A 17152-nucleotide genomic window follows, 5' to 3' on the forward strand; every position below is an offset into this window, starting at 1 on the left:
CGTGGATCACCTAATTAATAATTTCTCCTTTGGGAGGAATTAATTAATTCTGCTTGTAAAACAAAAAATCAATCATATGTAAGAATTTCTATCTTCGGAGTATTTTTTATCAGCCAATGAAATTTTTATTAACAACTGGTACAAGAAGTACCTTGCAATTAAAAAAACACGAGCAACTAAAAAAGTCACTGAAGACAAGATTTCCACTGTTATTAATTATTTTTATTTCATGTGAATAAAAATAACCTATAACCATGATACACCTTTTCCAACACAAAAAACCAACATAACAAAGTCTTGTGAATATAATATCATAAATAACTTAACTATATTTGAACCAACACAATCCAATGACTACTTTCTTCGGAGTATATAATATCATAAATAACTTAACTATATTTGAACGTCGAGGCATTTAAAGTCCAGTAGTATTATAATTGAAGTTTAAACTAAAGACATCTTGTGTTAATTGAACATGCATGATAATGTTAATTATACGGAACAAAATGTATGATACGTATAATTGGAATCACATCACCTTACATCTCAGCTCTGAAGTGATTACTTACTCTCTGTAAAACAGTAGATAAATTGATGCATGCAAGAAAGAAAAGAAGAAGAAAAAGTTTATCCAAAGAGCTATTATAATAATAATAATAATAATAATAATAATAATTTAATTTACTGGCAGACAAAAAAAATGTTAACTATTAGTAATCTATTGATATAATTTTTACTTAATTAATAGAAACTAAATTGTTAGAATAAACATTGTATTTTAACCTTTAATGTTAATATATATAGAGAGAAAGAAAGAGAGAGATGGAAACTTTTTTTATAATCAAAATGTTAAGTATATAAAAAATGGTATGAGACCAATTATATAATCAAATAATGAATTGTGTGTGTGTTTAACATTGATTATTCTTTACGAAAAGCAAAATGATAAGCAAACATTTCATTTTTTTAAGTGTATAAGTGGAAGGGTTGAGAGACAAAAAAAATAGAGATAAATATATATATATATATAAGACAAATAATGTGATAAAAAAGAGAGGATTAGAAAGAAAAAAGGAAGTAAAAATGAAATGAAAAAAAGTAAATATATTACAAATAATAACTCTTACTAAAATCACTCAAATTTATTAATATATTTATTTATTTTTGCTTTTATTCTTTTCTTTCTCTCTTTAATTGATATATAAACGTGATATAATAGTTGATGTTATTTGAGTTAATCATCAAGTCTTAGATTCCAACATTTGTATTCATTGCAAGTTTGGTTTAAAACCGATTCAATTAACTCATTGGTTAAAGCAATGATTCAATACCACTATATCAATTCAAAATACAGGACCTTTAACAATGGTATTAACCTTATTTTGTAAATAGGATTTCCGAAAGTCGATTAAAAAAAAGTAAAGCTTAATTATATTTTTAACTCCTTTAGTTTCGGATTATATACATATTTCTCCTTCAATTTTCTAAGTTGATTAAATTTTCTCTTTTTAAAATTAAACAATTTTAGTTTTACCCTGAATTTTTTTTCCTTAAAACTCTCAAATTACTATTTTATATATAAATATTTGGAGGTTAATAATAAATTTGGTATATGAAAATTTTAAAAGTTTAATGGAAATTTAATAAAATTTTAAAGATTTTATCGAATGTAAGATTAAGGTTAAATATGAAAAGTTTTGAATTTTTTATTGAATGAAATTTGATGCTTTGGTTAGTGAAGGTTAAGCAAAATAAGGTTTGAAATATTAACTCTCTCCCCTAGATTTTCTTTATTGAAATTTTTTATATAAAAAGTAATTTCTCTCAAATATTAAAACCATGTTTAGTAGTCATTCAAGTAATGGAAAATATTTCAGATTGGTTCTGAAGATTAGTAAAATATATTAACTTGGGGAATAAATTGATACATATTAACCTGTTTTTAGATTGGTTCTGAAGATTAGTAAACTATAGTTTTGTTTCTAGAGGGAGTACTTAGAAAAGAAAATATTTTTTATTACAATAATATTGGTGTAGAGAGTATTTATTAATTTTATTTATGCCTAATTTATGTCGTAAATCTGACTTCTCTTCTTCTAATTCTTCTGACCGTGTTTTTTTTTTTTCATTACAAGACTTGAACTAGGGACCTTGTTCAAGGGATGAAGGGATGAAGCTCAATTTCACGGAAAAACAACATATTGATAAAGAAAATAATAATTTAGAAAATGAAATTGAGAGTTTATTTAAAAAGAAAGTAAAAACACCAAAGGACACCCACCACAAGGAATCAGGTTGCCTATAAAAGGAGTCACTCCTTCAATCTGTCCATGCTCTTCCAAACCTTCCCTTCACCTTCTATACCCTGCCTTGCAAAACAATATTCCACCCCCTCATCTTCTTTTCTTACACAAACCAATATTTTCATAAAACAGAAACCATGGTGTCATCAAAACCTAGTGGCTTCTATGAACAAAGGAGCTTTCCATCAATCAAAATCCTCATACTTATACTCCTTAATTCTATACTTCACAAAGCCAACTCAGGCTGCAGCAACTCTGTTTCCAACTCCTTAGTTCCATTTCTATCTCATGAGATACTCTCATCATTGCAAACACTACCTCTAGATGGCCACTTTAGCCTAAGGGACAATGAGGATGCTGCCAAGGACTTTGGCAACATACACCATTTTCCTCCCCTAGCAGTGCTGTATCCAAAAACAGTTTCTGACATATCACTCACCATCAAGCATGTTTTTGAAATGGGGTTTGCCGCACAGCTGAAGATTGCTGCTAGAGGCCATGGCCATTCACTTCAAGGCCAAGCACAAGTACATGGAGGCCTAGTCATTAACATGGAGTCTTTACAGGGTCCTGAAATGAAAGTTCACAATGGAGAATTGCCTTATGTGGATGTCTCAGGAGGTGAGTTGTGGATAAACATTCTGCATGAGACTCTTAAACTTGGGTTGGCACCAAAGTCATGGACAGATTACCTTCACCTCACTGTTGGGGGTACTCTTTCAAATGCTGGCATAAGTGGGCAAGCCTTCAAACATGGACCTCAGATCAATAACATCTTTCAGCTTGAAGTGATCACAGGTAACTGTTAATGCACAATCTATATTCTTAATTTTCCCTGCCTAACAGGATTTTGCATTTTAAGGTTTGTTTAGTGTTTGTTTGGCGTAGTTTTTTTTTATTCGTGGGAATTGAAGGCAGTGTCAGGGATTTACAATAACTCAGGCACCTTGTTCAACCAAGCTAGATTCCTTGACAATAAAAATATGCAATTATTCCTCCAAAAAATAAAGTAAAAGTTGTTAAATTTCATCGTACTAAATGAGATTAATAGTCCCTTCTTTGGAGTGTGAATGGTGCATTCTATAAACTTTTGTGTGGATATCACTTTTGAGTTTTCATCATATTAATCTGGTATGCAAAATTAATACTTTTGTTGTAGGAAAAGGAGAGGTGGTTACCTGCTCAGGGAACCGAAACGCTGACCTTTTTTATGGTGTTCTTGGAGGGCTTGGTCAATTTGGCATCATTACAAGGGCTAGAATTTCTCTTGAACCAGCACCTAAGATGGTGAGTGTACATTCAAAAACTCCAATAGTAAGACAAAAAAAAAATATGGTTCCCAATAATATTTATTGATTATGACATGATATCTGCCTTTTTGACAGGTTAAATGGATTAGGGTGCTCTACTCAGAGTTCTCTACATTTACTAGGGATCAAGAGTATTTGGTATCACTTAACAACACATTTGATTATATTGAAGGGTTTGTGATCATAAACAGAACTGGCATCCTTAACAATTGGAGATCATCCTTTGATCCCAAAAACCAACTTCAAGCCAGCCAATTCAGTTCTGATGGGAAAACCTTCTACTGTCTAGAGATGGCAAAATATTTCAACCCTGGTGAAGCTGAAGCCATGAATCAGGTATGCCATACCAAGCAACTCATTAATAGCACTTGCATGACCAAAATTAAAGCATTGATTGCAAAAAAAAAAAAAAATGTTCTCATCTCCATCACCTGTTGTTCAAATGCAGAGTGTAGCTTACCTACTGTCAAAGTTGAGTTACATTCCATCCACACTCTTCCTATCAGAAGTTTCTTACGTGGAATTCTTAGACAGAGTGCATGTTTCTGAGAAAAAGCTAAGAGCACAAGGCTTGTGGGAAGTTCCCCATCCTTGGCTGAACCTTCTGATCCCAAGGAGTGAGATTCATAACTTTGCTGAAGAAGTATTTGGCAATATTCTTAAAGACACAAACAATGGACCCATACTCATTTACCCCGTCAACCAAACACGGTATATATATATATTTATATACGGACATGACACAAACCAACGAGTTTAAATACTTTCAATCAATCAGAAATAAAAAAAAAAAAGACAAATATGACTTTTAAAGAACAAAAATGATTGTTGACACCAAACAACCTATTTAACACCTATATAAGTATAATAAAATTATATGACGTGATAAGAAGAATAAGATAAAAAAGAAATTATGAATGTTAATGAGGTAGATAGAATGTGGGGTATCTAAATGTCATTGTTCTTTAAAGAGATATTATAAAAGTGAATAAGCTTATTATACAAAATAATTTGTGATTGATTGATGCAGTAGAAATGTAATGGTGCAAATATTATACTCTATTAATTTTTATGATCTAAGTCATTTTTTACTTTTTGTTGTTACAGGTGGAACAGCAAAACATCATTGATTACCCCAGAGGAAGATATTTTTTACCTAGTAGCATTCCTATCCTTAGCTCTCCCAAATTCTACCGGTGCAGACAGTTTAGAACACATTCTAGCCCAAAACAAAAGAGTCATAGATTTCTACACTGGTGCCAAAATGAGAGTGAAGCAATACCTTCCCCATTACAGCACACAGGAAGAATGGCAAGTCCATTTTGGGTCACGATGGGAGACATTCGTGGAAAGAAAAAGGGCCTATGACCCACTAGCACTGCTAGCCCCTGGCCACAAAATCTTTCAAAAGGCTGTCTCCTCTTCGTGTTAGTTTTCTAGTGTGTTGTAAGGTTGTGAACTAATGATAAATTACGTAAGAGTGTTGCTTCCTGCACCTCTCTGGCATCCCATTACATTACGGAATGTCCAATCTGTAATGTAATTTAATCATTCTGTAATGTAATGGGGCATGAAGCAAAATTTGAAGGTGCACGAAGTTTCACTTGTTAATTAATCATGTATGTTTCTTTCTTCCCTCTGGCCTTGCTCTCAATAATTGTGAGCGTGGCCAATGTATTTTCTATTCAAACGGAGCCTTGCTTTTTAGGTCATGGTTAGAAGATTGAAGATTGGGTCAAGAGAACACTAAGTTGATGGTGATGTTTTAAGCTCTTTGCAGGAAATTAAGTTTAAATTTTAGGGCCACCCTTGTAAGAGAAAAATATCAGCAAAGAAAAATGTAAAGCAAAGGTTAAATAAATAGAAATTTGTTATTACCTTTTTCTTTTCATTTTTTAACTGCAATAACTAACCATTTGTTTGCTTAAACTTTTTTTCCTGCCATAATCGTGCAAATAACACAGCAAGTTTTTTCAGACGGAAAAAAAATACCTGTTTAGTCAAATTTTCAATTGACAGTCTATCAAATCCCCCTGTAATATTAGGCACTTAAGTCTTATTCGAGTAGAAGAAATAAGCTTTGATTTTCTCTGAAGTATATTTATTATCAATATAGTCTGTTAAGAATTTAATTAAAATACATTGATAATGTTATAACTTTTTTACACAGTAATTATATTATTTGTAATAACTGCTTCAAAAAATCATACTTATATTATTATTTAGTTTATTAATAGACCAATACCTTCTATCTCTGCTTTCCCACCTCCCAAACAGGCAAAGCATTGCACTACTTTTCCTGTTTTTAAGTTTTGACCAAAATAAAAACAGTTCAAAAAACTTTTAAGGATAAGTTCTTAGGAAACGAAATTTTTACATATAACATCCCACTTAACAAAGACAAGCCAACCACTAGGCAACGGATCAACTATTTGTACAAGAAAATCATTTAGTGATATTACTAACAAAATTTTCTTCAACATCATATATGGCTTTGATTTTAAAATGTACCAGCTAATATTAGCCAGAAACACATGGTCCTCCCAGCTAAAAACAACAAAAAATTGCTAATACTAGAGCACATAGCAGCAACAACATTCACTCCCCCTTAGTAGCACCAGTCCAGCCAAGGCCTGGCCTGCTTACTTGACCCTGTGGTTCTTCATAATCACGCGCATCTCGGATTGAAGCTTCGAAGTCGGTAGAATCACTTGCAACAGGAAGAAAGCTACTGATATCATCTCTTGCACCAAATCCTCCAGCCCGAATAACATCATCAGGTGTTATGGATGCCTCCATGTTTACATCCCCAGATGCATCAATTTCCTCAGGACGTGTACCCTTTGGACAATTCTCTCCACCTTTCCAATCAGCTGCTATCTTTGTCTCTGCAACATCCCCTGAAGATCTTGTAAAATTCTTCAAAACACCTTTGTCCACACCAATCTCTGGATGATTGGTGTTAGTCGATGTGTTGTCAACTTGAATGCCCTCCTTATTATCTGTTAAACTCACAATCAAAGTCTTTATTAAGGGCATCGTGTAACTTGATCAGTACATCAAAAGAAAGTAGAAGTAAAAAAAATTCCAAGATACAGAATTATTAAGTAAAGAATGTCATATTAAGTAATCATTCACTTCCACCTTATCTCTAAAGTAGTTTGAATTAGAAACAAATTCAAATAATGTATCGTGCAGCACAAGATCATACACTCCCTCGAGAAAAACACCCTACTTCAAAGCAAATACTAAAATAAGTGTTTGCACATATTTGAATGAATTAAAAAAGCATATCCAATTTATTAATTTTACTTAATAGTTTTTTACTCTTTGCAGTTTGCAAAGCAGTTACATATCACTTGAACAAATGACTTGTGGTCACTGCAGTAATATACATTATATATTAACTTAATAGATGGAAAAACACTGTCAAGAAACTCATCCTAAGACTTCAAAAGGCCGAAATAGTGAAGAGAAATTTGAATCAAGTGGAAAAAAATTGCAGGAAAGTGCAAAAACTGTCTCCAGATGAATGGCCTAAAAATTCTAGCATGTCATTGACATGCTTCACTCATTGACTATACTTCAAAAAAATAAATGTATCTGATTCCCTTACTTCAATTGTAATGATGTGTCAAACAATTTTCATGGCTTTATTATATTTCTACAAACATTTGCATATGGCATCATCAAAGTAAATTCATTGACATAATCTGCATTGTTAAATGCACTGTCAAGTATCAATTTCACATGGTAATATCAAACATTCATTCAAGATCGAAAAGTAGTTGAAGTGAGCTTCAGATAAAATAGTTAATTACTTAATGATAGTCCTCACCATGCAGCATTTTATTTGATTTGTTCTCCATTGAAGATTGAAGATAAAACCTTGTATAAATAGATTCACATTGGTATTCCTATGTAGGTTCATTCACTGTCTCTGTAGGGTTGAATCCTCCAGGTTCCTCAAAATCTTCTGAAATCTGTACCTACAGAAAGAAGTAGATTATTTGAACAATGTCCAGTGCATAAAGTAGCATGATTGCTTGATATAATTAATCAAAAATGGAGCTTTGGAAACCACTGGAGGGAAAAATGAGAAGGAAAGTAAAAGAGGAGAAACGCCCCACTGTGACTGCTATATCTATCAAGAATCAAGGCCTGCAATAATGTATTGGCATTTTCCTAATTATGAAAGAGTAAACAATATTTGAAATTGGAATGTTGGATTCTCTTGTTGACATAATAGCCATCTTAGTTATTATTTATTATTCTTTATTTTTATGTAGCTATACCAGTTGTAGTATTGTACTATAGCTTGTACATAGCATCTTTCTTAGGGATAAATAACACAAGGACACAAGATAACACTCACATACAGTTCAAGGATTTCGATCGTCTTTACCAAGGTTTTAAATATTTGTCGCGGTTGTATTGCGGTTTTAAATATCATAGTTTGCGATTTTGTCGCATTTGTTGATATCGCGGACAAATGCAACCAATGCAGTCCCAATTACGGTTGCAGACAGTTAAAATACCTTGATGTTGCAGCCCAAATCACGGTTGCAGACCGTTTTTTAAAACCTTGGTCTTTACTATTTTCTAGTTATTATAGTGGCTCACTCAACTACTTCAGGGATGGCAAACAAGTACAGAAGTATGCATTACACACAATGAATTAGATCATTAAGCTTCTACAAGGATGGGAAGTTCTACCAAACCCAGAGGGCAGAGCAATATTGTAGACGATTATAAACTTGCTGGGAGACTGAATTATCTCACTATCATTCATCCAAATACTGTAGACGATTGTTTAGCCAGTTTCTACAACTACAAGTAACAAGCTCCATGGGATAGTCACCAAGAAAGGTTCAGTTTGCATTCTGGATTCTGGAATACATCAAAGATGCATGAGGAGGGATCAATATCTTCTTTATGACGATAAGGGATACACAGTTGCACACAATCAAGCAATATTCTAGTCCCTCTAATTTTGAAATGTTCCGTTTTTCATCTCAATCAATTATCTATCTAAGTCATTTTTTCACCCTCTATAAAGCACTTTTGAGGACCAAAAGTACAAAATTTTAAAGGGACTAAAAACTAAAGTTTGAATATTTTAGAAGGGCAAATACATATTTTACCCTAAAAAGTATTGGGCAATGATACTGGCAACATGTGAATTAGAATATGCAACTTCAACTTGAAGAATGAAAGTATGGAGAACAGAATGGGACAAATAAAACAACTAAACAACGTTGGACATTGAGCTAAGCACAATTTGAGCAACAAGAATTCAGCATAGCAAGTAAATTCCAAATCATAGCCTTCAGCATAGAAATTTTGCACCTTCGATTCACAACGAAATAATAATGAAACAAAGAGACATAGTTTAAAGCGAGATTATGGGGATTGTAAGAAGAAGATGGTTCAATTGAAAAATTTAAAAGAAAAGAAGCAAAGAGCAGTACCTGAATGAAAATGAAGATATGATAGGAGAGGAGAGGGGAAGAATGATGAAACGCTGATTCTGGAGTCGCTGCGGTTTATGATGCGAAAGCGAAAGTGAACGAGACTGGCCACGTGTCTTCCAGAGGCCGCGTTTATGCTACGCTGGTGAGTGTAGAGGCACTTTGCGTAACATACATGGCCCCATGGGTGTTGCCTTTGACAAAATATATTTTTGTTTTGTCTATTTAAAAACAAAAATCTTCCATAAGTAAGTTTGTTTAAATTTACAAAGAATATATATATATATATAAAAGAAAGGCAGAAAATCTGTTTCTTAAAAAATAAAATAAAAATTATTCTAAATAAAAACAGTTTAAACAAAAATATATTTACTGAAAATTCTTTATTATGTTCTTAGAGTATATTTAGTATGAGATCTTGAGTTGAGTTTAAAATTTGATCTTCATTATATCTTTTAAGGAAACTTGAGTTGAGTTTAAAAATTTCAAGAAAATCTGTTTCTTAAAATTTGCATACTAAAATTCACCCTAAATATTTAAATGCTATAACTTCTTAATACCTTAATTAAACTCATGTCACTCATAAATCACCTAAACTCACTCTATTTTATTTTTCTCTCACCATCGTGCTTATATCACACGAACTTCATTCAAGACCATATTTTTCTTTACTTTCTCCCTTGCATGCCACCAAGTCTTCACGGTCATGCCATCCTAAAAGCCATCCAAGCCATTTTTTCTACCTTAATTGCTTTTCATGTCATGGTTTTGGCTCTTATTGGCCAAAGCTCGAACTTTTAATGAGTGAAACTATGTCAAATTGAAGTCGTGATCCTGCTTCTTATCCAATACTTGAGTGGTAAGCCTAAATCTAAATCTCTCTTGTTTCTCTTGATTTTCTCTGTCATTTCTGAAAGGGAATGTTGTGCATTTTGTTATTTCGCACAAACGACCACATTTTGCACTACTTGCAACCTTCTAATCACAGTAGTATGAGGAATTTTTAAAACATCATATTTTTTTTCATCGAGACTCATAAGACTAAAAACTTTCATGGGCATGCATGCATGTGGTGTTTCATGCCCTAGATTCCATATGCAAAGCCACTTTGGCATTCCTTTCATTATATTCTTTGATTTGACAAGTCATACACATACATCAGACATTTGTGCACGAAGTTAAATTGATCAAAAGTTCAAAGAGTAAAACACGTGCAAGGAGCTCAAACGAACCCTAGAGACCCTTGGTGGAACCCTCACCAAGTAAGAGGTGTGTAAGATGACCTATATTGTGTAGGTTGACCTATATTGTGTAGGGTCAGTTGAGAGCACCTCATTCTCAACAACTTATAACTTTGTTTAATGAAAACATGAAATTACCTTAAAATATTGGTTGAAGTACCTGATTGAGAATAATAATTTTTTTGTGTGGGGAGAGAATACTCACTTTAGAGCTTATAGAGTGAGAACAATGACCTAAATAAGTGAGAATATCGATATGAAGGATTAAAAATACCTAGTACAAATTTATATAAATGATAATTCTGAATTTAGGATTAATTAAGGTGTGTTTGGTTTGCATTTTTAATTTTTGTTTTTATTTTTTTAAAACTGTTTTTCATTCTCAAAATATTAGAATTCTGGAAACATGTTTGGTTTGACTTTTTGTTTTCTGCTTTCAATAAATAAAAACACCGAAAATACATTTTCAAAAGGAAATGTATTTTTAGATTTGTTTAAAATTACATTCCTTGCCACTATGTTTTCATTTTACCTAAAATGGAGTTTTTGGTTTCAATTGAAAACGAGATTTTATTGTTTCCAATTTTTTATTCATTTGAGAAAATATTTTTATTGAAAATGTTTTCAAAAATCTAACCAAACGTATTTCATCACCATTTTCTATTTCTAATGAAAATGAAAACATAAAACAGTCAAATCAAACACTCCCTTAAGTTTTTATGATTAATTTTCAATAATTTTAATCAAATAAAAATACTTAATTGAAAGTCAAATACATATTCAAAGATCCAAGATCCAAATCAACTAAAAATAGTAGAAAGATCTAGTTACAAATGTAATAATTTGGTCCTAACATTTTGAAAATTTGAGAACGCTTGTTAGTTTTGGAAGCTAAATTGAATGGTTGTTAATGGATGATAATGACCACTAATGAATTGTAACAACCAATAATGAGTGGTGATGGTTACTAAATGCATTCTTGATGGTAGAATGCCTATATATAGCACATGAATTTGGTCCCTAAGCTCATCCCTTTCAAATTCAGTCTGATACACCATCTAGAGAAAGAAAGAGAGAGAGCTTGAAAGAACCAAAAACAAGAAACTCTTCATGGCAATGGCTAGAGGTATGATTTTGATTTTATTTTCCGCATTTTTGTTAATAACCTGTGTTTCTTTTGTAGTTTGTAATATCACAGGTTAAAAGGTTTAATCTAACATTTGGTATCAGAGCCACAATTGCCTCTGCCTTGTCCATTTTCGGTTTTCGGTATTTTTTCGATTTGATTTCGTTTATGGTATGAAGGGCCTTGTTTCTTAAAAATAAGATTAGAAATCTTTATTTTGTTCGATTTCCTTAATTTTGGCTTTTGAATCGTGAAAAATGGTGTCCAAATGATTTAAAAAACGACCGGGTTTGCATATGGGTCGGGTTTGACCCAATAGAGGTTGAAGATGATGAATAGTGTTTATAAAAATAAAAATAAAATGAAAACTCCTACACTTTGTGCTAGCTGGGTGTCAAATCCTTGACTCTGAGAAGGCTGTAGTATGTGCAGACCATTAAACTAGTGAAGCTTTTCTGATATGCAGTCGTTTTTCATACATTATATACTCATTCTGCTTTACAATTTTTGAAATTTTGATTTATTTTATGCATGAATATATTCTGAAAAAATTTTATTCTATACATATATATATATATATATATATATGAAATCAAATGCATAATATTATGTTTCAATTATAAAATTATATGAGAATCTTATTCATAATTATATTGTATCTTGATTTCGAAATGCAAAATACCATTTATTCTCATATAATAAAGTTTTATGTTTAAGTGATCTTTATAATTTTGATTAATTATGGATTAGCCACAACATCTATATTTGATTAAAATTATATATTAAGTTGGTTAAAGATCATAAAAGGAATTGGACATAATATTGTAATTAATTATACTTATATAATGAATTTTATCCCACGGGAATTTTTTATTATATCTGTATAATTAATTGGGATAAAATGGCGTATTATTTTTCATGATTTACCCACAGGCATCATGATGTATGTATAATTTATCAATTTTATCATAAAGTAAATATTTACGATAGAAATTAAATTATTTTCATGTTGTACTCATAAAGCATGAATTTGAGCAAGTAATTTGATTATTCTGTCATAAGGTTTAATTGTTTCTTATTGAATTAAAAATTTAGCCCACAGGCAATTTTTATGTCACAAGATTCAATTTTATGGTATGTTTACATTGGTAAAAGATACAACTAAGATTAGTATGCCTCAATTTTTGACATAAGCCTTTGAATTTTGCAACTTCTCAAACTATTAGTTTTTCTGATATTCAATGTGATGTTCCCGAACTCAAAGGAGATAACTAGAAAATATGGAAGGAGAGAATTCTTCTACAATTGGGGTGGATGGACATAGACTATGTTATAAGGAAAGACGAACCACCTACAATCACTCATGAAAGTAGTCTAGCTGACGTTGCGCTATATAAGCTGTGGGAGCGATCCAATCGGCTCAGCATGATGTTCATTAAGACCAAAATCTCGACTGGGATATGTGGTTCTGTTGACCAGCATGAAAAGGTCCAAGACTTGCTTAAGGCCATTGATGACCAGTTCATCACTTCAGATAAGACTTTAGCAAGCACTTTGATCATGAAGTTCTCTTCTCTTCGGCTCACCAATGTAAAAGGTGTGCATGAGTACATCATGAAAATGCGAGATATTTCAGCTCAACTTAAGAAACTAGAGGTTGATATGTCTGAGTCCTTCCTAGTGCATTTCATTTTGAACACCCTTCCGCATGAATATGAGTCATTTAAGATTTCCTACAACACATATAAAGATAAATGGTCTATCAATGAATTAATGATCATTTGTGTTTAGGAAGAAGAAAGGCTTGTAATGGAGAAGGGTGAGAGTGCATTGCTGACTACTGCTTATGGGAAGAACAAAGCAATTAAGTCTCAAGCTAATCAGAAGGGAAATGGTAAAATATCACCTCAAGCTGATATTAAGAAGGTGGCAAAGTGTTTCTTTTGCAAGAAGAAGGGACACATGAAGAAGAATTGCCCCGGGTTCCATAAATGGCTTGAGAAGAAAGGTAAATCAATTTCACTAGTATGTTATGAATCTAATATGGTTAGTGTTAATATTAACACCTGGTGGATTGATTCTGGATCTATTATTCATATTGCAAATTCTTTACAGTGTATGCAAAACCTAAGGAAATCAGTGGGAAGTGAGCAAAGCATTTTATCAGGCAATAAGCTAGGCTCACATGTGGAGGCCATTGGAACTTGCATTTTGACTTTAAGTAGTGGCTTTATTTTAAAATTAGAAAGGACCTTTTATGTACCAAGTTTTTCCCGAAACTTGATTTCTATTTCAAGACTTGAACCGTTTGAATATTCCTTTAATTTCAAAGACACATCATTTGAGTTATTTTATAATTCTGAATGTGTTGGGAATGGTATCTTGTCTGATGGTCTTTATCTTTTTGGTTTACAAAATAGTGCCACTTATAGTTCTATGCATGTTCAAACTGGTATTAAAAGGTGTAATATTAATGAGAATTTCTCTATGTTATGGCACTGGAGATTAGGACATATCTCCATTGAGAGGATTAAAAGGTTAGTGAAAGATGGGGTACTCAATACTCTAGATTTTATTGACTTTAAGACTTGTGTGAACTGCATTAAGGGTAAGCAAACCAACATGTCTAAGGAAGGTGCTAACAGGAGTTCAAGCATATTAGAAATAATTCATACTGATATTTGTTGTCCAAATATAGATGCACGTGGTCAGAAATATTTTATCACCTTTATAGATGATTATTCACGATATATGAATGTTTATTTGCTTCATAACAAATACGAAGCATTGGATGCCTTCAAAGTCTTTAAGGCTGAAGTTGAGAACCAATGTGGCAAGCAAATAAAAATAGTGAGATCAGATAGAGGTGGAGAATACTATGGAAGATATACTGAGAATGGACAAGCACCTGGTCCCTTTGCAAAGTTTCTTCAAGAACATGGGATTGTTGCCCAATACACTATGCCTGATTCTCCAAATCAGAATGGTGTGGTAGAAAGAAGGAACCGGACATTATTGGACATGGTGAGGAGTATGCTTAGCAACTCCAATCTTCCTAAATCCTTGTGGGCTGAAGCACTAAAGATGGCAGTGTATATATTAAATCGTGTTCCAACCAAGGCTGTCCCAAAGACACCTTTTGAGTTGTTTAAAGGTTGAAAATCGAGTTTGAAACATATGCGCGTTTGGGGTTGTCCGTCTGAGGTGAGAATATATAATCCACAAGAGAAGAAACTTGACCCGAGAACCATTAGTGGGTATTTCATTGGATATGCTGAAAGGTCTAAAAGTTATAGGTTTTATTGTCCACATTATATTACTAGGATTGTGGAATCAAGAAATGCCAAATTTATTGAAAATGATTTGATAAGTGGGAGTGATCAATTTAGGGACTTAGGTTCTGAAATTGATTATATAGAATCTCAACCTTCCACATCAAATGAAAGATTGGTTGTAATTCATACCCCTCAAGTTCAAAGGGATGATGAACAACACATGATTGGCATTCCACAAACTATTGTTGATAATCTAGTAGATCAAGTTGATCATCAAATTCATGAAAATGATGAACAACCAGTTGAACAACATGATCCCCAAGAAAATGTTGATGCAACATTAAAGAGGTCTACTAGAGTAAGAAAATCAACTATTCCTAGTGATTATATTGTATATTTGCAAGAATCTGACTATAATATTGGAGTTGAAAATGATTCTGAAACTTTTGATCAAGCCATGAGTTGTAAAGAGTCAAATTTATGGTATGATGCCATGAAGGATGAGATGAATTCCATGTAGAGTAACAAAGTTTGGAACCTTGTAGAGATGCCTAATGGGGCAAAGACCATTGGATGTAAATGGGTCTTTAAGACCAAAAAGGATTCATTAGGCAACATTGAAAGATACAAGACAAGACTTGTTGCTAAGGGATTTACTCAAAAGGAAGGAATAGATTACAAAGAGACTTTTTCTCCAGTATCTAAGAAAGATTCTCTTCGTATAATCTTGGCATTAGTTGCTCATTTTGACCTTGAGTTGCAACAAATGGATGTGAAAACAACTTTTCTTAATGGTGATTTAGAGGAGGAGGTTTATATGAAACAACCTGAAGGTTTCTCCTCTAATAGTGGTGAGCATTTGGTTTGCAAGCTTAACAAATCTATATATGGTTTAAAACAAGCTTCCTGTTAGTGGTACCTTAAGTTTCATGAGATAATTTCTTCATTTGGTTTTGATGAAAACCCCATGGATCAATGCATATACCACAAGGTCAGTGGGAGTAAAATATGTTTTCTTATTTTATATGTAGATGATATTTTACTTGCAGCCAACGATCGGGGTTTTGCTACATGAGGTGAAACAATTTCTTTCTAAGAATTTTGACATGAAGGATATGAGTGATGCATCTTATGTCATCGGCATTAAGATTCATAGAGATAGATCTCAAGGTATTTTGGGTCTATCACAGAAAACCTATATTAACAAAATTCTAGAGAGATTTCGGATGAAAGATTGTTCACCAAGTGTTACTCCCATTGTGAAGAGTGATAGGTTTAATTTGAACCAATGTCCAAAGAATGACTTTGAGAGGGAACAAATGAAAAACATTCCTTATGCTTTAGTTGTTGGAAGCCTCATGTATGCTCAAGTATGCACAAGGCCTGACATTGCTTTTCCAGTTGAAATGTTAGGAAGATATCAGAGTAATCCAGGTATTGACCACTGGAGAGCTGCTAAGAAAGTGCTGAGGTACCTTCAAGGGACCAAAGATTACATGCTTACGTATAAACAGACAAACAATCTAGATGTGATTGGTTATTCAGACTCAGACTTTGCTGATTGTGTTGACTCTCGTAGATCAACATCTGGGTATATTTTCATGATGACTGGTGGAGCTATTTCATGGAGGAGTGTTAAGCAATCTTTGACCGCTACTTCTACCATGGAAGCTGAGTTTGTCTCTTGTTTTGAGGCTACATCACATGGTGTATGGCTTAAAAGTTTCATTTCTGGGCTGAAGATAGTTGATACTATTTCAAGGCCTTTAAGAATTTTTTGCGATAACTCAACTGCTGTCTTTATGGTTAAGAATAACAAAAGTGGAAGTCGAAGTAAACACATCGACATTAAATACTTAGCCATTGGAGAAAGAGTAAAAGACAAGAAAGTGGTCATTGAGCATATAAGCACTGAGTTGATGATCGCTGATCCTTTAACTAAGGGTATGCCACCGTTTAAATTTAAGGATCATGTAGAAAGAATGAAACTTGGTTCCACTTTATGATTGTATACTTATATGTTAAAATTGAAACTTTTATATTATGATATTTTCTCATATTTGGGTGCACATTGATTTATTTGAGAAAAATTATGTTTTGGACCAAGAATAAACATTGGGTTTATTCATTAAATTTTATTACCACTTTGAGTATACTGCTTGAAAGAAAGAGGGAGAGCTTGAAAGAACCAAAAACAAGAAACTCTTCATGACAATAGCTGGAGGTATGATTTTGATTTTATTTTCCGTATTTTTGTTAATAACCTGTGTTTCTTTTGTAATCTATAATATCACAGGTTAAAAGGTTTAATCTAACAACAAATTGAGAAATAATTGTAGACTTATTCAATAATTTAACCAAATTGAAAGAAAAATAGTCAAATACAAAAATACAAATTTGTTTCTTTATCTACAGGAATTGTGATT

The 17152-nt window shown here is 32.6% G+C and overlaps 2 protein-coding genes across 5 annotated transcripts; one reads left to right on the plus strand and one right to left on the minus strand.

Moving 5' to 3' along the window:
* Window positions 1-2430: 2430 nt before the first annotated feature.
* Window positions 2431-5223, plus strand: CKX1 (cytokinin dehydrogenase 1-like). The gene is given in 5 exon segments (NM_001257274.1): window positions 2431-3101; window positions 3463-3590; window positions 3689-3949; window positions 4062-4324; window positions 4721-5223. Coding segments are annotated over 5 exon segments (1638 nt in total). The 5' UTR covers window positions 2431-2440; the 3' UTR covers window positions 5046-5223.
* An 821-nt stretch (window positions 5224-6044) lies between these two features.
* LOC100797053 (uncharacterized) lies at window positions 6045-9263 on the minus strand. 4 transcript variants are annotated; one of them, XM_041014024.1, is made up of 4 exons: window positions 9085-9258; window positions 8330-8503; window positions 7452-7596; window positions 6045-6615 (listed from the first exon to the last, which is right to left on the minus strand). In XM_041014024.1, the coding sequence occupies exons 3-4, from the start codon at window positions 7480-7482 to the stop codon at window positions 6212-6214; spliced, it is 435 nt and encodes a 144-aa protein (XP_040869958.1). In that variant the 5' UTR covers window positions 7483-7596; window positions 8330-8503; window positions 9085-9258; the 3' UTR covers window positions 6045-6211. The 4 variants fall into 4 exon arrangements, with proteins under 4 accessions (XP_040869958.1, XP_040869957.1, XP_003521161.1 ...); XM_041014023.1 differs by having other exon boundaries at window positions 7452-7602; XM_003521113.5 differs by lacking the exon at window positions 8330-8503 and having other exon boundaries at window positions 7452-7602; window positions 9085-9263.
* Window positions 9264-17152: the final 7889 nt, after the last annotated feature.

This window comes from Glycine max, chromosome 3 (assembly GCF_000004515.6).
Source record: "Glycine max cultivar Williams 82 chromosome 3, Glycine_max_v4.0, whole genome shotgun sequence".
NCBI classification, from domain to species: domain Eukaryota; kingdom Viridiplantae; phylum Streptophyta; class Magnoliopsida; order Fabales; family Fabaceae; genus Glycine; species Glycine max.

Excerpts from the sequence above, each read along its gene's own strand:
- LOC100797053 (XM_003521113.5), bottom strand. The coding sequence starts at position 7,482 with ATGGAGAACAAATCAAATAAAATGCTGCATG. Across the intron at positions 6,616-7,451 it reads ATCAAATAAAATGCTGCATG|ATAATAAGGAGGGCATTCAA; the intron begins GTGAGGACTATC and ends TGAGTTTAACAG.